Genomic DNA, 25,822 nt, shown 5'->3' on the forward strand with positions numbered 1-25,822 from the left:
TCATTTCAGACAGAGGTGAAGGAAGAGAGTAGCAGAAAGCATTTGAGTAATAGGAGGTAAGAAGAGGGAAGAGGCAAAGCTCTATCAGAGGATGGGGTGGGGTGGGAGCAGTCATGTTTGGTTTGAGGAGGGATGAAAGTAGAATTGTCTAACAATAGTGAGGGCCCACTTGAGGTTGTGTAACATAGAATATTTCACTTCTTTCAATATCAAGTTGACTTGATTTGTGAATCTATCTTTCTAGCTGAAATGAATTTTTCTCCTCAAGGTGGTTTTTTTTTAAATAGGATTTTATCTGGTTTTCTTTACCCTTATTAGATTTTTTTAGACTATAAGGTCTAATAATGTCCACCCCCATGGCCTTGCCCATCATAGATATTTAATACATAATTGAATGTTGTTATAAAGCTATGTGTTTTATTGATTTAGCCAGGAGGAGTGTTTTTAATTATGCCCAAACATGATGATAATTTTTTTTAAACTAAGTTTTTATTGATGTCATTTTTACATCATTATAGTTTTCCCTAGTATCCCCCCCTTCAAAATTTAGCAGATGGAGGGTAGCTCTTCTAACATACCTTTTGGCTATAAATATTTTACTTTAACCATGTTAAAGGCCAGCATTATGCCAGAAGCCCTTTTCAGTGATTTTCAGCACTATAACTTTTTTTCTCACCTTCAGTGTTTCTATTTACCCCCCCTGGGACAGCTAGGTGCCATAGGGGATGTACTTGAAGTCAGGAAGATCTAAGTTCGAATATGACCTCAGACCCTGGGCAAGTCATTTAACTCTGCCTTAGTTTCCTCCAGTAAAATGAGCTGGAGAAGGAAATGGCAAACCACTCCAGTGTCTCTGCCAAGAAAAGGCTGATTGGGTCTGAAAAGTCAGACAGGACTGTGAATGACTAAACAACAATAAAATTACCCTCTGATTCTTAGGGCTAAGCAAGGTGTTAGGGATTTTCAGTTTGCTTCTTTTTCTTTCCTCACAAGCAGGAGGTGCTAAAGATAATTACATTTTTATTAAGATTTGGAAAAAATATACCAAGAATATATGTGGCTTGGAGTTAGTTCTTTCTACCATTCCACACAACTTCGTTTTTTGGACTTAGGAGTTAGATCTTCTCAAACTTTGGTACTAACTATCTTTGATGTTAGGCAAAGTTTTTTTCCTTCTTTAAAGTGGGTTAAATGTTCTTTCAGCTTCCTGCTATAAAATTATAATACTTTGATTTATACAATTGAATATATAATTTGACGATTCCCTACTACTAATTTGTAACCCACTTTTGAAGAATAAATGTGTATAATATACAGGATGTGTACATTATCTTAAATAGTGAATTATAATTGCTTATCAGGGGGGTGCTATGATTTCATCTGTCTAGGGATTTCCTAGTGAGAAAAACTCCATCTACAAAATAGACATTAGCAACTGCTTTGAAATTTATAGTCTTAGAGAGTTATTTTGGGAATCTAGAGATTATGCATCCTGTATGTATGTGTGTGTCACAGGTGAGAACTCCAGGTATTACGATTCCAAAACCAAGCTCTATCCTTATTCTTTGTTGCCTTTTATTTATGATTTTTTAATTTCCTTGAAAATACTGATGCTGCCATTCTGGTTTCATATGTACCTCAGTCTTGATTACAAAACAATACTGACAAAAGTATTAATTGTAATATGTTCAAAGAGCCCTTAGCTTAGACAGTATCAGTTTTATGTTGACTCAACTTTGAAAATGTGTTTAAATGTACTTTTTGGGGGGCAGCTAGGTGACGCAGTGGATAGAGCACCAGCCCTGGAGTCAGGAGTACCTGAGTTCAAATCCAGCCTCAGACACTTAACACTTACTAGCTGTGTGACCTTGGGCAAGTCACTTAACCCCAATTGCCTCACTTAAAAAAAAATTTTTTTTAATGTACTTTTTGTTTGTTTTTATTTTCATTTGCAATTCTTCCTATGCTGAGATCTAGTAATTTACCTGAAAACGAATGAATCTTAGAAAGTGGATAAAATGATTTCACATCTTCACAATGATGTGACACATCATTGCTTTTTTTGTGTTGGTCAGGTCACTCAGTTATATTTGAATGATTGCTTCTTGTTCATCATCCCCCATAAGCCTCTAGTCTGGGTAACATTTCTAATTTCCAGAACGTGATATAGCTCTTTTAACTTCTTCAGTCTTTAAGACTAAGCAGTGTCTTAGTTTTAGGGTCTTTTACAAAAGAGAAACTTAATCTATTTCACTTCTATAGTTATATTCAAATCTAAGTTTACAGTTCAGGTACAGCTGGTAGTCTTTTACTTACTGCCCTCTGAATAGTTGCTAAAAGGGAAAATGAAATGTCCTCTTTCATTTGGTATTGCCAAACTGCCTGTGAAGAAGCCACGTTAGAGAATTGGATCATACAATCCTAGAACCTTAAAGTAGGAACTGACTTAAGCAGTTGCCTCCACCAGCCTTTCTTATTTACAGTTTAGGAAACTGAGACCCAGGGACTGAAGGTTAAGTGACTTGCTTAAAACCTATACTGGAATCCTTTCTTGCCAATCCCAAACCTATAACCACCTCATCTGAACCACTGTGGTACTATAGCTTCTGTCACCTTCCGGGTAGCCCTGGAGACCCTCCACGTTCACATAATTTGCCTTTTGTGTTGTCACAACCACCTCCTCCCTAAGTAATGACTTAATAGCTCTTTGTTTTTACTAAGCCCTGAAGGTTACAGAGCTCTTGGAAAAGCTTGGAAGAGTGGGTGTGGCTACCTGCAGCTAAACTTTGCTTAGTTCAGGTAATTTGTTTCCTGGCAGTCCTGTGTGGTTTTTGGGGGGGGGGGGTTACAGCTGGGAGGGATGTATTCCGGAACCTAGCGACGCCCAAAAAAAAAAAAAAGTGTTTCTGTTTGAGATTCCTTTGTTTTAAAAAGCTTTCCTTTTAGGGACTGGCTTATTAAGGGCTCACCCTTCTGGACATTCTGTCTCTCCCTTTTGCACCCTCCCCCACTTTGGGATGTGCTCCTTCCCTACCTGCTTTCAGGGCTCTTCTCTGATGCTGTCCCCCCAAAATGAAGTTTTTCTTTATCATCCAGGTTGTCACTGTGTTCTCCCTCCTAAAATTACTTTGTATTTTATCTGTGTACCTGCTGTATCATGCTCCCTTTCTCCCCATCCTCTGCATAACACTACCCTCACCCCACTCTCAATCCCTATCCCTCTTAGAATAAGGGTAAGGAAGATTTCTTTTTTTTGTCTTTATATCTCAGTGCTGTGTAAAATGTTTGTTGAATTGAATTTCAAATTTATATAAATTCTCAGTAAAGGGTTAAGTTCTCATTCACACTTTAAGTTGGTTAATCATTTCTATACCTAGAAATCTGCTCTGGTTTTCTTGAGGGGAGGGAGGTACTGAGCGTGGAGAAAGGAAGGTGGTGTTTTCCAATACAATACCACATTGCTTTAACCAGTTACATTAGACATGAGTTGTGTAGAGTTTCTGGCTACTTTGAGTAGACCAAGCTAAAAAAAGTATTTTTATAAGCTCATCTGGCCTCTCAGCAGCTATTTTCAGCTTTGGCAAAAGCCAAAACCACAACTTAATGTCAACTTGGATACTCAAATGGATCTGTGATCTCATTGATTCTAGATTTCCCTTCATAATGTCCATATTATTTTTTGTATATATTTTTATATTTATATAGTTTTAATGTACATTTTTGTATATATGTGTGTCTGTCTATCTATCTGGCTTTTACAGAGAAATCTTAGACTCTAGAAAACAAAGTTTTGAGGTTCTCCATCTGGGTTTGGAGAAATCATTGAAAATCTCCATTGTATTAGATTGTGTTTTTCTTGAATTTCTAGTAGTTGGTCAGATCAGGATTTAGGTGAGAAGCAGGAAGAAATGTTGCATTGTGGAAAGCATGCTGGATTTGGAGTCACAACCGAGTATGACATGGGCCTTTTGGGTCTCTATTTAGGTTTGAGATGTATCATCCTTCCAGGCTCTAACATTCTACGATGCTATGAAAACGAAGGTATATATTGGGAATTGACTAGTGCTAAAAAAAATGCTTGAGCAGTATCTCTCCCACTTGTGTTGGGTTTATTGGGTGGGGGTGACTTTACTAAAATAAATAGATAAAAATACATTATTTACTAAAATAAATCAAAAGGAAAAAATAAAGACAAAAGTAGCACATAAGATAAAAAGATTTCCTGAATTAAGCAGCTCTCTCCAGTTTAAAAGTTTTTGTTAAAATACAGCACCCTGCTTATTACTAAATGAAAAAGAAAAATGCTCATCTGTCTGGAAATTTAAAAAACAAAAAAACACTGAACTAACTGAAATTTAGGGGGTTTTTTGGTGAGGCAATTGGGGTAAAGTGACTTGCCCAGGGTCACACAGCTAGTAAGTATCAAGTGTCTGAGGCTGGATTTGAACCCAGGTCCTCCTGACTCCAGGGCCGGTGCTCTATCCACTGCGCCACCTAGCTGCCCCTGAACTTTAGTTTTGATTTGTTTTCTTTCTTGCTTGCTTTTTTTTTTTTTATGGGGCAATGGGGTTAAGTGACTTGCCCAGGGTCACACAGCTATAAGTGTCAAGTGTCTGAGGCCGGGTTTGAACTCAGGAACTCCTGAATCCAGGGCCGGTGCTTTATCCACTGCGCCACCTGAACTTTAGTTTTGAAAGAGGAAGTGAGGCCAGGGAGCATATAGCCTCCTGATTGAAGAGACATTGGTCCCAAGTTGGTCAGCTTGAAACACCTGGTTGGGTGGAAGATTTGTTAGCCGCTTCTTGAGTGGGGAAGCCTGCACAACTGGACTTCCCTATAGTGTTCATAAACAGGACAGTGCCTGTACTCTATTTTGGGGCTTTTCTTACCTTAGAATATTTAGTATTTTAGAAATATTTCCCTCAAAATTAAATTCTGTTTTGATGGTCAAAGGGCCACATTTCTGGTAAGTAGAAAGTTCAGTTCTCTGGACCCCAAAGAGCATCCCAGCTCTTTTTAATTGCAACCTTTTTACACACAGAAGCACTGCTGCCCAGTTGCAGTAGTTGGTGGGGTCCAAAGTTTTCTGGTGGCCTCCCACCCCCACCCCCTTTTTTATTTTTCTAAATCCATAAGGTGACCACGAAAGGTCTACCTTTGGTTCTACAGAAAGAAACTCCGGGATTGAAAGACAGCTGGGGATGCTTTACACGTGAAGCCCCTTCTTTAGCCTTAGTAGTCTGTTGTTGCCCCCTTAGGAACCGCTGTTCTTTAGGCCTTTATTTCCTTGGCAGAAACCACACCTAGATAATGGACTTTGCCTTGAGCAACTTCAGTGAGGGGCTTTTGCTTTCTTTTCCCTGATGTCATCTGTAGAGTTCATTTGAACCACCTTCAATGATGCTGACCAATTAGCTTTGATCAATGTATAATGACCCGCCTCTATCAAAAGAGGATAAAAACCCTTGGAAAAGTCATCAGTAGAGGTTTCCTTTGGGATTTTAGTGGTCTTGTGGGTATTCTAGGTCTTTGAATTCTCTTAGATCTCCTTGAGACCACATGCTGTCTCTCTGGGAGACAGCGTGGGTCTTCTGGGACTTTTCTTCTGTTTTTGCTAAATGGCATGCTGAAGCTCTCTCCCTGCTCTCTCTACCACGTGACCTGAGACCATGAGAAGTTAGGGAGACACGGGGTCAATCCTTTACTGGTGTATAATATTAATAAATATATGCTTACCTAAAACTTGTGTAAATAGCTATAGCAATAGCAATTTGTTTTATTTATTTTTTTATTATATAAGTATTTTATTATTTTCCAGTTACATGTAGAGGTAGTTTTCAACACTTGTTTTTATAAGATTTCCAGTTTCAAATTTTTCTCCCCCGCCCCATCCCAAGACAGCAAGTAATCTGATAGAGGTTATGTATATACAGTAACATTAAACATATTTCTGCATTAGTCATATTATAAGAGAAGAATCACAGCAGAAAGGAAAAACCTCTAAAAAGAAAAACAACAGCACCAAAACAAAAGAAATGGTAGGGTTCAACCTGCATCCGTGTTCCACAGTTCTTTTTTTTTCTGGATGTGGAGAGTCCTTCCATAATGAGTCCTTTGGAACTATCTTGTACTGTTACATTGCTGAGAAGAATCCAGTCCATCACAGTTGATCAGCACACAAATGTTACTGATACTGTGTACAATGTTCTCCTGGTTCTGCTCATCTCACTCCTCATGAGTTCATGCAAGTCCTTCCAGGTTTCTCTGAAATCTGCCTGCTCATCATTTCTCACAGAACAATAGAATTCCATTACATTCATATACCACAACTTGTTCAACCATTCCCCAGTTGATGGGCAGTCCTTCAATTTCCAATTCCTTGCCACCACAAAAAGAGCAGCTATAAGGGTCCTTTTCCCTTTTTTATGATCTCTTTGGGAAAAAGACCCAATAGTGGTGTAATTCCAAATTGCTCTCCAGAATGGTTGGATCAGTTCACAGTTCCACCAACAGTGCATTAGTGTTCCAAGTTTTCTACAGCTTCTCCAACATTTATTATTTTCCTTTTTTGTCATATTAGCCAATCTGATAGGTATGAGGTGGTACCTCAGAGTTGTTTTAATTTGCATTTCTCTAATCAATAGTGATTTAGAGCATTTTTTCATATGGCAATAGATAGCTTTGATTTCTTCATCAGAAAACTGCCTGTTCATATCCTTTGACCATTTCTCAATTGGGGAATGACTTGGATTCTTATAAATTTGATTTAGTTACCTATATATATTAGAAATGAGGCCTTTATGAGAAGTACTGGCTATAAAAATGGTTTCCCAGCTTTCTACCTGCCTTCTAATTTTGGATGAATTGCTTCTGTTTGTACAAAACCTTTTTAATTTAATGTAATCAAAATCATCCATTTTGCATTTCACAATATTCTCTATCTCTTGTTTGGTCATAAACTGATCTTCTTTCCAAAGATCTGAGGAGTAAACTATTCCTTCCTCTCCTAATTTACCTTTTGTATCACCTTTTATGTCTAAATCATGTACCCATTTTGACCTTATTTTAGTATAAGGTATAAGATGTTGGTCTATGCCTAATTTCTGCCATACTCTCTTCCAGTTTTCTCAGCAGTTTTTGTCAAATACTGAGTTCCTATCCCAGAAGCTGGAGTCTTTGGGTTTATCAAACAGTATATTACTTAAGTCATTTACTGCTGTGTCTCGTGCCTAGCCTATTCCAATGATCTTCTACTCTATTTCTTAGCCAGTACCAAATAGTTTTGATCACTGCTGCTTTATAGTAGAGCTTCAGATTTGGTACAGCTAACCCACCTTCCTGTGCATTTTTTTTTTCATTAGTTCCCTTGATATTCTTGACTTTTTGTTTTTCCAGATGAATTTTGTTATTATTTTTTCTAGCTCTATAAAATACTTTTTAGGTAGTCTGATTGGTAGGGCACTCAATAGGTAAATTAATTTAGGTAGAATTGTCATTTTTATTATATTAGCTTGGCCCATCCATGAGCAATTGATATTTTTCCAATTATTTAGATCTGATTTGATTTGAGTGAAAAGTGTTTTGTAATTGTGTTCATAGAATTCCTGGGTTTGTCTTGGTAAGTAGACTCCCAAGTATTTTATGTTGTCTACCATTACTTTAAATGGAATTTCTCTTTCTATCTCTTGCTGCTGGACTTTGTTGGTCATGTATAGAAATGGTGATGATTTATGTGGATTTATTTTATATCCTGCTACTTTGCTAAAGTTGTTAATTGTTTCAAGTAATTTTTGAATTGATTCTCTAGGATTCTCTAAGTATACCATCATATCATCTGCAAAGAGTAATACTTTTGTTTCCTCCTTGCCTATTCCAATAATTCCTTTTTTCTTCTCTGATAGATAAAGCTAACATTTCTAGTACAGTATTAAATAATAGAGGTGATAATGGACATCCTTGTTTCTCCCCTGATCTTATTGGGAAGGCCTCTAACTTATCTCCATTACATATAATGCTTGCTGATGGTTTTAGGTAGATACTGCTTATTACTTTAAGGAAAGCTCCACCTATTCCTAAACTCTCTAGTGTTTTTATTAGGAATGGGTGTTATACTTTGTCAAAAGCTTTCTCTGCATCTATTGAGATAATCATATGATTTTGGTTAGTTTTCTTATTGATGTGGTTGATTATGTTGATAGTTTTCCTAATGTTGAATCAGCCCTGCATTCCTGGTATAAATCCCACCTGATCCTAGTATATTATCCTGGTGATCATTTGCTGTAATCTCCTTGCTAATCTCTTATTTAAGATCTTTGCATCAATATTCATTAGGGAAATTGGTCTATAATTTTCTTTCTGTTTTTGCTCTGCCTGGTTTTGGTATCAACACCATATTTGAATCATAAAACAAATTTGGTAGAACTCCTTCACTTATTTTTCCAAATAATTTGTATAATATTGGAATTAATTGTTCTTTAAATGTTTGGTAGAATTCACTTGTAAACCCATCTGGCCCTGGAGATTTTTTCTTAGGGAGTTCATTAATGGCTTGTTCAATTTCTTTTTCTTTTTCTTTTTCTTTTTTTTTTTTGGTGGGGCAATGGGGGTTAAGTGATTTGCCCAGGGTCACACAGCTAGTAAGTGTCAAGTGTCTGAGGCTGGATTTGAACTCAGGTCCTCCTGAATCCAGTGCCAGTGCTCTATCCACTGTGCCACCTAGCTGCTGCCTCCCATTCTGGTCTTTTCATCAGGAAACCTTGAAAGTCCCCAATTGCATTGAATGCCCATCTTTTCCCCTGAGAGAGAGAATGATCAGTTTTGCTGGGTAATAGATTCTTGGCTGCAATCCAAGCTCCTTTGCCTTCTGGAATATCATATTCCAAGCCTCGCAATCCTTTAATGTTGAAGCTGCCAGGTCCTGAGCAATCCTGACTGTGGTTCCATGATATTTAAATTGCTTCTTTCTGGCTGCTTGGAGTATTTTCTCCTTCACCTGATAATTCTGGAATTTGGCTACAATATTCCTTGGAGTTTTCCTTTTGGGGTCTCTTTCAGGAGGTGATTGGTGTATTCTTTCAAAGATGATTTTATCCTCTGATTCTATAATATCAGGGCAGTTCTCCTTGATAATTTCCTGGAATATGGTGTCTAGACTCCTTTTCTCATCATGGCTTTCTAGCAGTCCAATAATTCTCAGATTATCTCTCCTGGATTTTTTTTCCAGGTCAGTTGTCTTTCCAATGAGGTATTTCACATTTTCTTCTATTTTTTTCATTCTTTTGATTCTGTTTGACCGATTCCTGGTGTCTCATGGATTCATTATCTTCCAACTGTCCAATTTTAATTTTGGGGGGGGGTGAGGCAATTGGGGTTAAGTGACTTGCCCAGGGTCACACAGCTAGTAAGTGTCTGAGGCCGGATTTGAACTCAGGTACTCCTGAATCCAGGGCCAGTGCTTATCCACTGCGCCATTTAGCTGCCCCTCCAATTTTAATTTTTAAGGCATTGTTTTCATCAGTGAGATTATGCACCTTTTTTTCCATTTGGCCATATGAATTTTTTAAGGAATTGTTTTCTTCAGTCAATCTTTGTGCTTCCTTTTCCAAGCTGCTGATTCTTTTTTCACAATTTTCTTGTGTTGCTTTCATTTCTCTCCACATTTTTTCTTCTACCTCTCTCAATTGATTTTTAAAATCCTTTTTGAGCTCTTTCAAGAAGGCTTTTTGTTCTTGAGACTAATTCATCTTCCCTCTTGAGGCTTCATATGTAGGTAGTTTTGAGAATATTGTCCTCATGTGAGTTTGTGTTTGCCTCTTCCCTTGTCTACACAGAAGCTCTCAATGGTAAGAGCTTTTTTCTTTCTTACTCATATTGCAGCTTTTTTTTTTTCAAGTTGAGGTCTGCTCTGGGGGCACTAGGGTCCCTGTTTCAGGCTTCTTGTCCTGGGGTATAGAGGCTGTGTCACTGGCTTTCTACACTGAGGTGTCTATGGCTTGTGATTTTCTCACTGCCCTGGGCTCACTCCCAGTGCTCTGGGATGGATGGCCCTTTAGCTGGCAGCCTGCCCTCTTGGCTGGTGCTGGTGGGTTTCACCACTGGCCTGCTTCACCACCAGGTTGTTGAGCCAGGATCCAGGGGCCTCAGTTGCTCGGCTGTGGCCTACAGCTTCTTGCTGTGTTGCCTGACCTCCTCCGTGCTGCTGGGCTGTGGTGTGCTGCGCCTCCCTTTTGCCCGAGTGAGACTGACCTTTCCTGAAGTCTTCTAAATTATCTCTGTTTGGAAGACTGTGTCTCTCTGGCTCTTTGCAAGTTCTGTAGTTTCAGAATCTGTCCAGAGGCTTGATTTAATGTTCTTTTTGAGGGAACCGATGGAAAGCTCAGGCAACTTGCCGGCTTCTCTCTGCCATCTTGGCTCCGCCCCAGCAATTAATTTTTAAAAACACACTTCACAAGCCACTCATCTACTTCTTTCTCCTCCTCTGCTTAAATTTTCTTTTCTTCAAGCACCAATATTCCAAGTTGAATTTTTTAGATGGTCATAGTTTTTATTTATTTTTTGTGGTGTGATAGTATAGTAGTATTTATATACTTTTTTCATTTCTAGTATATATTCATCTTAGCTAAATTAGGGATTAAATAGAACTTGGAACCTAACCAATATAACATTGTTTCTTTGGGAAAATTTGTTCATTATTCAAAATAACTGACTTAGAGACGGACTTTTGAATAGAACCCATTCATAAGTTCCTGTGTACTGGATTTATGGTGGGGATTCCCTGTATCCTGAACATAACAACATCCTTTTCTTAATGAATCATGGTCACCATTTTGAAAATGGGATACTTGTGTTTGCTGCAGGTGTTATAACTGGGTTGTGGTGGGATATAAATGGCCATTATTCTTCTGTGTGCTTTGTACCCCACATTATTAGAGAATATCTTGGGTTTAGCACAGTTCCTGACTGTAATAGATGCTTAATAAATGTCTTTTCATGTGTAATTAGACTGATTTTTATTTATTTGGTAAAACTGTTTAGGGGAAAGTATGTTCAGAAATTCATTGGGAAAATGACCCATATGTACAAAAATATAGCAGTTTTTTGTAGTGGCAAAGTATTGGAAAATGAGGGGATACCCATCAATTAGGGAATGTCTGAACAAGTTGTGGCATATGATTGTGATGAAATACTATTGTACTATAAGAAATGATGAAGGGGACAGTTTCAGAAAAACCTGGAAAGATTTATAAGAACTGGTGCAAAGTGAAGTGAGCAGAACCAGGAGAACAGTCTACATACTAACTGCTACAATCAATACAGTGATCCATATCAGTTCCAAAGGATTCATGAGGAGAAATGCTATCCACCTCCAGATAGGAAAACAGATGAATTGAGTGCAGATTGAAGCACATTTTTTCCTCTTTATTTTTCTTGCCTTTTTTGTTTTGTTTTGTTTAGAAGCCTTAGTTTTGAAGTGAAGTTTTGATGTAGGTGAAGAGGTCACAAGGGAGGGATTAGGAGTTTTCAGTGTAAGGAAGGGGGAGTAAATAAGAACTGAGAATTTGGGAGGCGGGATGTTGATGAGGTGCTGTAGTGGATGATTTGGGGACACTGGAGTGTACCATAGGTGCCAAGAGGTAGAAGAGTGGTACTGAAATGGGAGGGTTTCAAGGACAAGTTTTGCAGTTTTACTTGTGGCAAAAATCTTTTGTGATAGGCACAAGTTTTGTGATTTCTATTTTAGTAGAGAAGCAGCCAAGTGAAGTTTGAGAAGTATTTTGATCATTATTAATAAATAATAAGGCTCTTGCGGACCTTTGGAAATAATCTACACACACACACACACACACACACAAACACGCACACACACTCATTCTGTAGAGGAGGAAATGGTCTCAGTTACTTGCCAGATGTCACAAATAGTGACTTGGGATTTTAATGACTAATGCCTCGTTTTGTTATAAATAGCAATTTAAACTTTGCAGTCTAAATGTCCTTAAATAATTTTCTTTTCTTCCTCATACAGAAGATTCCAGTGTACCAGAAACTCCAGAGCCTGAAAGAAAGTCAAGTGTATCATATTTCAGGAATCAAAAAGGAATACAGTTTATTGATTTATCTTCTGACAGTGAAGATTTTGGCTCCCCAAATTGTTCCAATATAAATCAAGACCAAAAGTCTGAAAGAGAACCAGTGATTATAGTGTAAGTAGAATATTTTATTTTACAATTATGGAATATTTACAGTCCACTTTTTAAGTGACATTATTTTATGAATAATCCAGGTGCCACACTCGTCCTCCTTTCTCTTAGTTTGACCATTTCTTTGGTTTAAGATAGACCTTAGATCAAATTTCAGTTTTGTTTTGTTTTGCATTAAAGATTGCATTTCCCTACCTCACTCTGAATGCAAATACAGGGGCTCCTCATAGTTCCTATCCTACTGTTAATCCACATTGAAGCTTTGACTTCCTCTTTTTCTGGCCTGGGCCAGTTCTCGCTTCCTAAGGGAACCTGTTCCCAAGGCCTTCATATTGATACCAAATTTAGGGAGGACACTTCATTAGCTTAATCTGCTGCAGCTCATAACTCCTGAACTCTAGAGATACCATCCCAAGCCACCCCAGTAGTTGGGATTGCAGATGTACATGCATTGCTATGCCACCCGCAAATTTTGCTTTCTAGGAGTTTCATGCATCTCTGAAGAAAGTTAACTCTCTCTCTTTTTTTTTATTTGGTGGGGCAATGAGGGCTAGGTGACTTGCCCAAGGTCATGCAGCTAGTAAGTGTCAAGTATCTCAGGCCCGATGTGAACTCAGGTCCTCCTGAATCTTGGGCTGGTGCTTTATCCACTGCGCCACCTAGTTGCCCCCTAACTCTCTATTTATAGGGAGCTTATAAGTAAATTTTTTATTTAGTTAGCTTGAACATTATAGGTACTTATTTCACTCTGTGGTGTGTAAAATAAGCACAGTAATAGTCATTCTTTAGCAAAGCATCAAAGTGATAATACCAGGTCATGTTATACTCATTTGAATTAATTGGGAGGGGGGGGTGTATATACACACAAATTTATATATTTTGTTGTTGTTGATGTAAACTAGGATATCTCTTCAGTTAATTCTAAGAAAAGCTAGGTTTTCATGTCCATTGAATAATTTTTTATTAAATATAATCTCTATGATTGTTTTAAAAAATACTCAAGAATTCTTAGATAAGGGAATATTTCTATATGGAGAAAAGTTTTCAATTATGAAATCTGATATTTGGGGTTGTTACTTGTTTTTTTTTAATGTATTTTATTTGTCTACTTGTCTACTCAAATGAAAATTTGTAAATTTTATTTTAGGACGTTTTTTTTTTTTTTTTTACTTTTTCTATAATAGACAACAGTTTGTTGGCCTGAGGGCATCATATAAAAATAACAGACCACAAGAATTGGGCTTATTCTGTAGAGAGCAGAACTCAGCAGTGAAAGTTAAGAAGAGATAGATCCAAATAGGGCTGATCTAAAATAGTATAGTAGAGAGGTCTGTACCAGAGGTCTAACCAGAGTTGTTCATATCTCAGAGCCTGGAAAACTAGCTATGAGTGATGTTGTAGACTTGATTTTTATTGTGGGTAAGAGTTAGACGGGATGACCCTAAGATGCTGTCATTTTGTGTTCACTAAGAAGCAGAAATAACTGTCACAGGAAAAGAAATAATGGCAATATTTTGGCCAAAAGTTTTTTTACATGTCTTATTTTTGTAGGATGTTTTTCTTAGTTGTTTAACATTTCATATTATATAAGGAAATCTGATTTCCTTAAAGAAACGTTCTTATATACAGGGAAATGTTCCTGACCCAGTGTTTGATGCCCACCTTCTTTAGATAAATGACCCCCAGATATCACATTTAGTCCATTATACATTTTAGATCTATGTAACTAATTGATTAGGTAAAGAGAAATAAGATGATTTGTGGTTGTTTTAAGAATGAAGCTACTTGTAGCAAATGATAGGCTGACCTAGGGAAATTCACTGGGCCTTGGTTGCCTCTTGAAAAATAATGAGTTTGGACCACATGGTCTCTGGGATTCTTTCAAAGTCTTACTATTCTTTAGTTCTAAATGCTATCACACCCCTTGTCCTCCACCACCCCATGAAGGCATAATGTCTTTTTCTTTTGTCAGTGATTCAGAATGAAATGGACATTCAGAGTGAACATTTCAGTCAATCAGGAAATCCTCAGTCACTTTGGAAGACTTTATCCTTCTCTCTTCTAAAAAAATCCTGCCATCATAGTCTCTCAGAAGCATTAGGACAGCAAGCATTTTATATAGTGAACTTGAGGGGAAGAGGAGGAGAATATACAGGAACCAGACAGCACAGGTCATAGTGCAGAGTCCATTTCCAATGAACAGTTTTCAGAGGGAAAGAAGATTGAGAGACAAGATACAGCAGAGTTCTGTAGGCCTCATAGACAGACAAATTGATAGTGTTTACATCTGGGGAATGTTGATTTATACACTTAACTGTTAATTTATGAAAAGTTCTTATCACATTTCTCATGAGTATAGACTGATTTTAATATTGGCAAAGAAGAATTTTTTAAATTTTTTATGGAATGCATTATAGCGAAAACTCATTTCTTCAACTACTAGTGCCTTCCCTTTTAAACCCTTAACTACTTTGCATTTATTTGTATTCTCTTTACATTTATTCTCTGTATACCTGTAATTATTATTGTTCTATCCCCCATTATCATGTTTCATTGTATTGCCAGTACCTGATACAGTGCTTGGCACATAATAGTCCGTTAATAGATAATTGTTTATTGTTTGAAGCAGCACTTTGAATAAATAGAAATGTCTTCTCTCCTGAAAATACCAGTTCTGAGCAATCTGAAGATGAACAAACCGAAGAGTATCCTGATGTGACACAAAGAAATGATGATATCTCAGAGTTGGAAGACCTTAAAGATGCAAAGCTTCAGACTTTGAAAGAACTGTTTCCACAAGGAAGTGACAGTGATTTAATTAAGGTGACAATTGGTTTCCTTTAAAAAAAAAAAGGCCTCTCCTATGACTGTTAGAAATTGTTGCTAACCATTTTTAGCTATCTTATGTTTGGAAAGGCAAAAAAAGTAAAATTTATTAACTTGTATTTGGGGCAAATATCCATCATGTAACATATAATGTGTTATTGTAACACACAATACAATATTGTATAATAATAAATGCCAGTAATGCACTTGTCTAAAGATAAATATCTCATGTTATATGTACCTAGGCAGGGGGGAATCCCAAATCCCAAGTATTTCTGGCTTATGTGTTATTCTTGTTTGGTCCAGTTCTGTGATTTCACTGTTATAGAGAACCTGGTGAGAAACAGCAACGACAGACTTTGATCATTGACTGTTGTACACCTCGGAGCACTGGGGGATTAGTGACTTGCCCCTCCCCTGCAGGCACACCTGGCTCGGTGATGTTGGCTATGAGGATGGAATAGCCAGGTAGTTCTGTGAGAGCAGCGCCTCATCCCACCCTGCCTCCACCCCAGTTAGGTGGCGATTTCATTACCTAGGTGACCCTCATTAGACAAGTCATTTCACTTCTCTGGGCTTCAGTTTCCTTATCAGTAAAATGATAGCATCCGACTAGATTCCATCGAAAATCCCCCTTACATTTCAAAAGTTGTGGTCCTAGGAATCATTATAAGAAAAAGCATATGTCAATGAAGTCTCTTAGGCAGGGAATATATTGCAGTGTAGTAGGGAAAGCCCTGACTTTGTATCCGAAGAACTAATGACTCCTAGCTTTGCCTCTATCAGTGTGATAGATATATGGAGAAGTAAAGCAACTTTGTTTGCTTCTTTTGACTTGATTCACTAAGGTGATGGTGGAGCTGATGTGGAGGGGGTCAAAGCTCACCTTGATGAGATTTGTCTCATTGTTACTGTAACTTTTTTCAGGTTCCAGCAGTGTTACCTTCCTGCTGGCCCTAAGAATGGTAACCTCAGTCTTATCTTTGGCCAGTTAGGGATGCTGCAGCAATGGCTCAGAGGCAGCACTGCTAAAGATTTCAGAGTCAATTTCTTCATGAGCTGCAGCTTCCTACATGACTGATGTGTTGGAAAACAATAGTATAAAGCATAATAAAGGTCCAGGCCTCTTGTCCTTCCTTGCCAAGGTTGTATATATTGGTTTATTAGGTGTTTGTGTTTTGTTTTGTTTTCCATTTCTAGTTTTATAGTTTGTTGGTAGATAAATAGACTTTAGTGGGCGATATTTTAGTTCACACAGAATTTTTAAGCATATTTTATTCTTGTGGCAGTAACGATGGGTTTTGGTGAATTGTGCATATCTGATCATCTTTATCGCTTTATCATTTATCAAGACAGTTTCTTTAAAGTACTCTTCATTTTAAAGATAAGATAATGGATATGATGAAAGAGCAGAGTCAGTCATGGAGGCAACAGGATGGTGTTGGATAGAGTGCTGGGCCTGGAGTTAGGAAGACCAGAATTCAAATCCTACCTCAGACATGTACTAGCTTTGTGACTGTGGGCAGGTCCTTTGTCCTCTGACAGCCTGAGCTTCCTCATCTGTAAAACGATAGACCTACTGCCTTCATTTGACGATCAAGTGAGATTGGGGGGGGGGTCAGGGCAATAAGGGTTAAGGGACTTGCCCAGGGTCACACAGCTAGTATGTGTCTATGGCTGGATTTGAACTCAGGTCCCAGGGACCTGGCCAAGTGCCTTAGGAACTCTAGCTGAAGAATGTTATAGATAAATGATTGGTTGGTTGGTAGGTAGGTAGGTAGATAAGAGTAAGATAAGATATATACACACAATGATTAGGCATTCAACAAGAAAGTTTTAGATAAGTAAAAAAAATACAATACAATGATCCAAGAAAGTTCTGAAGGACTTACTATGAAAAATGCTATCCATCTGGAGAGGAAAGAATTGATGGAGTCAGAATGCAGATTGAAACATACCTTTTCTTTACTTTGGTGTTAATTTGGGGGGGTGGGTTGGTCTGTGTTTCTTTTCACAACATGACTTATATGGAAATATGTTTGCGTGACTGTACATGTATAACATCACATTGCTTGCATTCTTAATAAGCAGGAAGGGAAGGAGGGAGAGAATTTGCCTCAAAATTTTTTTTTAAAGAATGTTAAAAATTGTTTTTACATGTAATGGGAGAAAAAATATTAAATCAAAGGGGAAAATGCCTTACACAAGTAGAAAATTACTCAAGGTGACCCAGTAGAAAATTTGAGTTTGTAGCTTTTTTTGAAGCTGATAGGTTTCAGTATCTTTTAAAGGTATTTTAAAAGGCTTGATTTATGAGATTGAAACAGAATTGATTATACTCATAATTTTTTTTCTTACGCTTTTTATGTCACCTTCATTTCCAAATAAATCCCTTCCACTTCTCTCCCCCATTTCCTATAATAAAGAACAAAAGAGAAGGAAAAGAAGCAGTTCTACAAGACTAGCAAATCACTTGAATCTGATGGTCTAGTAAGTGTTCTCTAGCTCTGCAAAGAAGAGAAGATGGTGCTACACCATGGGCATTTAGGACAGAAGAAGTGCTTAAGACCAATCCTAAAGTTGAACATGGCGAGTTTGAACTAGTTGGGGAAGAGGTCAGAACTTCAGTTTGAATCTTGATTATTGTATACAGATAAATCTTACTTTTTATAAAAGGCCTACCATTAATATTAGTGTAGCTAAATAAAGAGAAAATCCAACATGTTGAGCCTTTTAAGTCTAAAACATTAACTGTGATTTTAGAATCAGTTTGGTGTAGTGGAAAAACACTTATTGGTCAAGTCTCTGCTCTGTTGTGACTGACCAAATTACTTCATCTCTTTGGGTCTAGTTTCTTCATCTGTAAGGTAAAGAGATAGCACAATAGTTATTTATAAGGGTCTTTTCCTTTTTCAAAATTCAGTGATCCTATGTGAAAAATTAGTACATTGAAATACTTAAATGATCAGGAAAAAAATAGGATTATTGATTTTTTTTTTTAAGTGAGGCAATTGGGGTTAAGTGACTTGCCCAGGGTCACACGGCTAGTAAGTGTTAAGTGTCTGAGGCCGGATTTGAACTCAGGTCCTCCTGAATCCAGGGCCGTTGCTTTATCCACTGTGCCACCTAGCTGCCCTGATTATTGATTTAAAAAAAAATTTTCTTTTTCAAATATCTGTGTGTGTGTGGCAGCTAGGTGGCAAGTTTTAACTTATACGAAGGTAGTAGAAAGTAAAGATGGCAGTTTTTGAGGTCTAGGGGTTTTTTTTGCCTTTTATTGTATCGCCCGTTACTTAGCATAGTAGTAGCAGCACGTCTAGCACATAATAAAGTGCTTCCTAAATTATTGGGGACTGAATGGCTCTTTCTGAACTTTTTTTTCCCCTCACATTTTTGAAAAAGTGTCAGGAATGAGTAAACCCAAAGCTTTGGGCATGCTTATTCCTTTCTCTTATTTTTCTGTGATGTTTATTCATTAAATAACTCAAACTCTATTACGTAATAATCTTGGCTTAGGATTTTTTTTCCAGTTCAACAAAAATTTAATTGCTTTGATGCATCTGTAATTTCCTTTTATTTAATAAACTTCTTTATTTAAAGTTTTGAGTTTCGAATTCTATCCCTCCTTTCCTCCCTCTCTTCTTCCCTCTCTGAGGTGGTAAGCAATTAGATATAGGTTTTGCATGTACAATTATGTAAAACATTTCCATATTAGTCATTTTGTATAAGAAGACTCCAATAAAAGATAAGAAAGTGAAAAATAGCATGTTTCAGTTGTGTTCTATCAATATCACTTCTTTCTTTGGAGGTGTATGGTATGCTTTATCATTAATTAGTCCTTTGGGATTGTCTTGGATCATTGTATTGCTGAGAATAGTTAAGTCATTCACAGTTCTTTTTGGTTTTGGTTTTGTTTATTCACAGATCTTAATTGAACAGTTTTGCTGTCAGTGTGCATAACGTTCTCCTGGTTCTGCTCACTTCACTATACATCAGTTTATATGTCTTTCTAGGCTTTTCTTAAATTGTCCTGCTTATCATTTCTTATAGCACAATAATATTCCATCACAATCACATATCACAGCTTGTTTAGTCATTCCCCAATTGATGGGCATTTCTTTGTTTTGCAATTCTTAGCCACCACAAAGAGCTGCTATAAATATTTTTTGTACAAATGGGTCTTTTTCTCTTTTGGGGATGTCTTTGGGATAAAAATCTAGCAGTGGTATTGCTGAATCAAAAGTTATACACAGTTTTATAACCCTTTGGGCATATTTGGTTTAGGATTTTTGCTTAATTCTCACAATTAACTTTTTCTCTCTCTTTTTTTTAATCAGTTGATTGAATCAACAAGTACAATGGATGGAGCAATAGCTGCTGCATTATTGATGTTTGGTGAAGGTATGTTTGACTTGCTATTAAGTTTGGTCAGTTAATAAACTGTTTAGGAGTAAAGTGCTTTTCTCTAACAGGATCTATCATGGCCAGCAGTTGCCATTTTTAGAAACCTGTTACTTTCAACTCCTTAAACTCATAGTCTCAGCTTTTGCGTTAAAAAAAACTTGACTGTTTCTTGTTTTCCAGAAAGTCAAACTCATCTCATATCTCTAAAACTTGAGTGTTCTCAAAACAATAATTTTGCATTTTGTTCATCAGCTGTCTGCATTAAAAAACCCTTTCTCGGGGGCAGCTAGATGGCGCAGTGGATAGAGCACCGGCCCTGGATTCAGAAGTACCTGAGTTCAAATCCGGCCTCAGACACTTAACACTTACTTACTAGCTGTGTGACCCTGGGCAAGTCACTTAACCCCAATTGCCCCGCCAAAAAAAAAAACCCTTTCTCATTTTCTTGTAAGAATTTATTCTTCTAGTGTCCTCTTTAGCTTTCAGCAATTTGGGGAATTTGGGAAATCTCATCACATTAAAGCCTCAGTTGACTGCAATTAGTCTTAGATTTCACGTCTTCAACATATAGACATATGTGTGTTTGAGTACGTATGCACACAAATGTTCTGGGTTTTTATGCAAAAAGATGTAGATCAAAAGAAAACAATCTCATTGGATCATAGATTTAGAGCCATAAAGGACCCTCAGTGGTTATCTAAACTAAGCTCAGATTTTACAGATGAGAAAACGAGGCCTGAGGCCCAGGGAGGTTAAGTGACTTCCCGTGGTCCCATACTTGGGGGGGGGGGGGTGACGACAATTAGTCTTAAGTGATTTGCCCAGGGTTCCATAGCTAGTAAGTGAGGCTAGATTTAAATCCAGGTCCTCAACCCTAGGGCCAGTGCTCTATCCACTGCACCACCAAGCTGCTTCCAGATACTTATTATTAAAGCAAGAAAGGTGACCAAGACACATCTAGGTCATGTTTTATACTTTCATTGTTTCTGCATTTCAGATTGATGTTTGGCATAATGACCTTGAAACACTAAGAAATCATCAAACCCAGATTGTTTTCTGTTCTCATTACATAAGGATAATGCACATGACATTTTAAAAAGATTTTTAGTGAATAGAAGTAAAACAAATTTTCAAGCCTTGATGGGTGCTTTGTGGGCTGTATGATAAAATACCTTTAGATATTGGTCATCATAAACAAATTACATATATTATAGTCCATAGCAAAACATTGATTTTAGGCAAACATTATTTAAGTATCTGCTATGTACTAAACACTTCAGTAATCACTGAGGATACAAAGAAAGGGAAAAGATGACTCCTTGCTTTCAAGGAGCCCACTCAGTATAATGGACAGCAAGCAAACAACTGTGTACAAACCAGATATATACACAATAAATTGAAGATAACAGAGGGAAGAAGCTAGAGTTAAAGGGGATTGGGAAAGGCTTCCTGCAGAAGGTGAGATTTTAACTGTTACTGAAAGGAAGCCAGCAGGTAGAGATGAAGATGCCAGGAGTTAAGTCTTAGTTCTGGGAGCAGCAAGGAGACTAGTGTCACTGGATCACAGGTTATATGGGGGAAGAGAAAGTCTGAAAGGTATAAGGGTGGGAAAATTGTAAAAGGCTTTGAATGCCAAAAAATTTTATATTTGCTCTTGGAGGTGATGAGTCAAGTTTATTCAGTAGGGGGTCATATGGTTAGACCTGTACTTGCTGAAGATCATGTTAGCTGGTGAATGGAGGATGCATTAGAGTGGGAAAAGATTTATGGCAAGTAGACCAATCAGCAGGCTATTGTAGTAATCCAGGTATGAGATGAAGGCTTATACTAAGGTATAACTGAATTCACAAGAGCTGATGAGATCATGGCTTGAAAAAGTTAAGGAGAAAAGGGTCCAGGATAGAGCTGTGGGGGACCCTACAGTTGCATGAACTGGATGAAGATCCAGCACAGGAGAAAGAATGTACAGATAGATAGGAGGAGAATCTGGGAAAAGTAGTGTCCCAAAAACCTAGAGAGAAGAAAGTATAAAGGAGAAGAAAGTAGTGGGCTTTTCTTTGATACTGTCAGGCAGTATCAAAGACTGCAGAGAGGTCAAGAGGGAAGAGGATTGAAAAAAGACCATTGGATTTGGCAACTAAAAATTGCTTAGTAATGTTCAGAGAGTGGCTTCAATTGAATGGTGAGGTCAAGAAGCCAGCCTGTTAGAGAGTCACAGAGAGACTGAAGAAAGGAAGCGGAAGCTCCTGTTTAGATGCCCGTCTCAAGCCATTTTGGAACAAAAGGGAGGAAAGATACGGGTTGATGCTGGCAGGGAAGGGGGTTTTGAGGACTAGGGAGACATGAACATGTTTGTGGGCAATAAGGAAGCAGCCAGTCTGAACTGACTAACCTGGAGCACAACACAACTTGAAAAGGGCTTTTCTACCTGGGGTAAAATATTGCTGTGTCTTGTCAGCATGGACCTCCCGTAGAAAACACTGGACTGGTATAGTGTGGTCATCAATCTTTCAGAATTCATTAAAAGTATAGGCTTGGGGCAGCTAGATGGCGCAGTGGATAGAGCACCGGCCCTGGAATCAGGAGTACCTGAGTTCAAATCTGGCCTCAGACACTTAACACTTACTAGCTGTGTGACCCTGGGCAAGTCACTTAACCCCAATTGCCTCACTAAAAAAAAAAAAAGTATAGGCTTATTCATATAAAGAGATTACGCTCTTTCTAAGTAGCACTGTGATTTAGTTGTAGCAACTAGTGTTTTTAAAGTAAAGTTCTGAGTGTTCAGCTGTAACATTTTTATACTAAAATAATAATTTTGAACTTTGTATGCTACAGTGTTTGCCTTTTAGTCAACTTTTTTTTTTGTACTTGGGGAAATCACGCACCATACCATTACCTAAACTGCTCTGAGAGTCAATGTTTAAGGCGGTAAAATTCTTTATTAACAACAATTACAGCTCTTGCTCTTTTTAGGCAGGAGTAAGCATGTCTACGTGAATTGGCATAAATTATCTGACTTGAGGCATGTTTTTTAGACATGGAAATGTCACTGAACACCTGCCTTCTTGCCTCAAGAAATACATTTCTTTTTATAAAAGGAATTCAGTAGATTAGGTGAAGAAGAGATGAACTCTCCTATAGTAAATTTTTTTTATCACACAAATATCAGGAGTATATACATCTCAGTACATTAATTAGGTTATTGCAAGAGCCTATAATATTCTTCAAAGGAATCAGTATATTGCAATGAACACTAGATAATTCTATCAAGAAGCATTTGTAAGGTGCCTACTATGTGCCAGGCACTGTGCTAAGTGCTAGGGATAGACAGAAATGCATAAAAACGGGTGTGGGGGGGTGAAGGGCAGTTTCTAATTTCAAGGAGCTCACAATCTAATGGGAAATACAACACACAAAAGCTATGTGCAGGTTTTAGAGATTAAACAATCCAGGTTCTTGTATTGATTGTGCTACAGACTCTTGAGCTTGGCAAGTGAAAAGGTGCATATGAGAATGACTTAGATAAGGTCCCTGGTAAGTCAGAATTTCTCTGATCTTGCAAGAAATGTTACGAACTTATGGTAGGGAAGATAAATTTGCTTCATGTAAGATCACATTGCAGGGCCTGGGGAGGGCTTATTTAGAGCTCCTGGTGATTACATATGATTCTGAAAAGTGTTGTATTAAAAACGCTTCAAGAATTTGACAGTTCCATCTCCTTATATAACATCACTATAATATTTTTTTTTTTTTGGTTTTTGGTTTTTTTGGTTTTTTGCAGGCAATGGGGGTTAAGTGACTTGCCCAGGGTCACACAGCTAGTAAGTGTCAAGTGTCTGAGGCCAGATTTGAACTCAGGTACTCCTGAATTCAGGGCCGGTGCTTTAACCACTGCGCCATCTAGCTGCCCCGCCATCACTATAATATTTCATTCAAAATGTTGCTTTTTAAAAGGTCATCCCCATGTACCACATTCTGAAAATTGACCATTCAGCATATCATATTTCTTCCAATTGTGAATTTTGATAGATCATTGTAACATGGTGCTTCTGGTTTAACACAGCTAGGACCTGTGTTATTTTTTGCTTTTATGAGGCAAAAGTGAAAACTTAGGTGCCCCATTGCGAAAGAAGAGCAATTCATATAGAATTACATAGCGCTTATTAGCAAATTTAGATCTTACTTTCTGTCTTCAGTGATTCTGTATTGGTTGTATCACTGACCTTCACTCTTGGAGTCAGTCTTCAGTACACTTTATGATCCCTTTTAACTGCTGTTTGTGCCTCTAAACCTTGAGGATGCTATCTTACTTCATTCTGCCCATTTACTTCTATTTTTTCTTATCTTCAATCTATTATTTATTTTTAGTATTTTTACATTTTGAATTACTAATTCTCTTCTTCTTTCCCACTCCCTACCCCACTCACTGAGAAAGCAAGCAATATGATAGCAATTATACATGTGAAATCATGCAAAACATTTCTATATGAGCCATATTTCAAAAAAAAAGAGAAGATTATACTTCATTTTACACTCAGTTCATTCTCTTTCTGGAGGTAGACAGCATTTTTTCATCATGACTCCTTCAGAATTGTCTTGGATCATTGTATTAATCAGAGTATGCAAGTCTTCCACAGTTGATCATCATTACAATATTGCTGTTACTGTGCACAGTGATCTCTTGATTTTCTTACTTCATATAGGTCTTGCCATGTTTTTCTGAAACCACTCACCTCATCATTTACCACAGCACAGTTAATACTCCATCACTATCATATGTCACAACCTGTTCAGCCATTCCCCAATTTATAAGCATCCCCATAAATTCTAATTCTTGGCCACCACAAAAAAGATCTGATATCAATATTTTTGAACAAATAGGTCCTTTTCCTTTTTCTTCGATCTCTTTGGAATACAGACCTACCTAGTAGTGGTATTTCTGGGTCAATGTGTATTGCTCACTTAATAGTCCTTTGGGCTTAGTTCTAAATTATTCTACAGAATGGTTAGATCAGTACACTACTTCACTAGCAGTCAGTAGTGTTCTATTTTCTTCTCATCTCTTCTAGCATTTGTCATTTCTAATAGGTGTGAGCTGCTACCTTATAGTTGTTTTAATCTGCCTTTCTCTGATCAATGGGGGGTGTTTTAGAGCATTTTTTCATATGACTACAGATAGCTTTGATTTCTTCTGAAAACTTCCTATTTATAGTCTTTGACCATTTATCAATTGGAGAATGACTTATTTTTATACATTTGACCCATTTCTATACTTAGTACATATTTGAGACTTATCAGAGAAACTTGTTAAAAAATTGATATTTCATTTTCTGTGATACCTTTTAGTAAAATGTAATTTCTCTGATTATCCCTTTTAACTAGATCTATTTTTCTTTGCCTGAGATCATGATTGTTACCCCTACCTTTTTTTTTTTTAGTTCAGCAGAAGCTTATTAGATTCAGCTCCAGCCTTTTATTTTCTTCTGTTTCAAGTGTGTCTCTTGTTAACAACATGTTGTTGGATTCTAGTTTGTAATCAGTTCTGCTGTCTGCTTCTGTTCTATGGGTGAGATCATCCCATTCACATTATGATTCCTGTTTACCTCCATATATTTCCCTCTCTTTTTCTTCTGTTTCTTCTTTTCTCTCTTTTTTTATCCTGTTTCTCCTCAAAAGTCTATTTTCCTTCTAACCACCATCTCCCTTAAACTGTCCTCCCCTTTTTTCATTTACCCCTACCCATTTTCTTATCCCCTTGCTCTCCTATCTCCCTGCTGAGTAAGTAACATTTTTATATCCAGCTGAGTATGTATATATATTCTTCACTCTTTGAAACAATTCCAATGAGAGTGAGGTTCAAGCATTGCCCCCTCTACTGTAAAAGCTCTTCCTTGGTGCAAGGCACCTGGAACTGCAACCCAGAACTGTGTAAGGGCGGTAGATTTGCCAATCAGTGCCAGAAAAGAGTCCCTTATATTCTTTCTCTTTCTACCCAGTTGTCCCATCCTCATATCATCTCTGGGCTGAGAGCTTCCACAATCTGCTGAATTCCTAAGTTTTCTGAGGCTGAAAAAGTTATCTCACCCTGACCTTTCATTGGCTCTTACCCTCGAAATTTCATTTGAAAGTTGTTTGGAGTCCGTGTTGAGAGAGCTTTCTCTCCCCTTCTTCCCTACTTCTTCTCTGTGCCCCTTCCTCTTTTCTTTCCTTATGTTCTCCACTGTTTGCTGATTCTCCACCTGCATATCCCTCACCATCTCAAGCTTTATTTACATCTTTACTATATAATCAAGCTTTCTTCTGCTCCTTTGCTGAACTTAATACTTGTCAATAGTATTACCATTCTCCACTCATCTATTCCAGTAACTTGAGAAATCCTTGATTCTTCTATACTT

General features: G+C 37.5%; 1 protein-coding gene across 2 annotated transcripts in view; it reads left to right on the plus strand.

The window, feature by feature from the left end:
* The window catches only part of SMARCAD1 (SWI/SNF-related, matrix-associated actin-dependent regulator of chromatin, subfamily a, containing DEAD/H box 1), a 100,458-nt gene that overhangs the window by 9,345 nt on the left and 65,291 nt on the right, over window positions 1-25,822 (plus strand). For both annotated transcript variants that reach the window (XM_043970072.1, XM_043970073.1), the window contains exons 3-5: window positions 12,023-12,200; window positions 14,870-15,020; window positions 19,361-19,424. In XM_043970072.1, the coding sequence (XP_043826007.1) occupies window positions 12,023-12,200; window positions 14,870-15,020; window positions 19,361-19,424 (393 nt within the window). The remainder of the gene's footprint in view (window positions 1-12,022; window positions 12,201-14,869; window positions 15,021-19,360; window positions 19,425-25,822) is intronic.

The sequence above is a fragment of the Dromiciops gliroides genome, chromosome 6 (assembly GCF_019393635.1).
Source record: "Dromiciops gliroides isolate mDroGli1 chromosome 6, mDroGli1.pri, whole genome shotgun sequence".
Taxonomy (NCBI): Eukaryota; Metazoa; Chordata; class Mammalia; order Microbiotheria; family Microbiotheriidae; genus Dromiciops; species Dromiciops gliroides.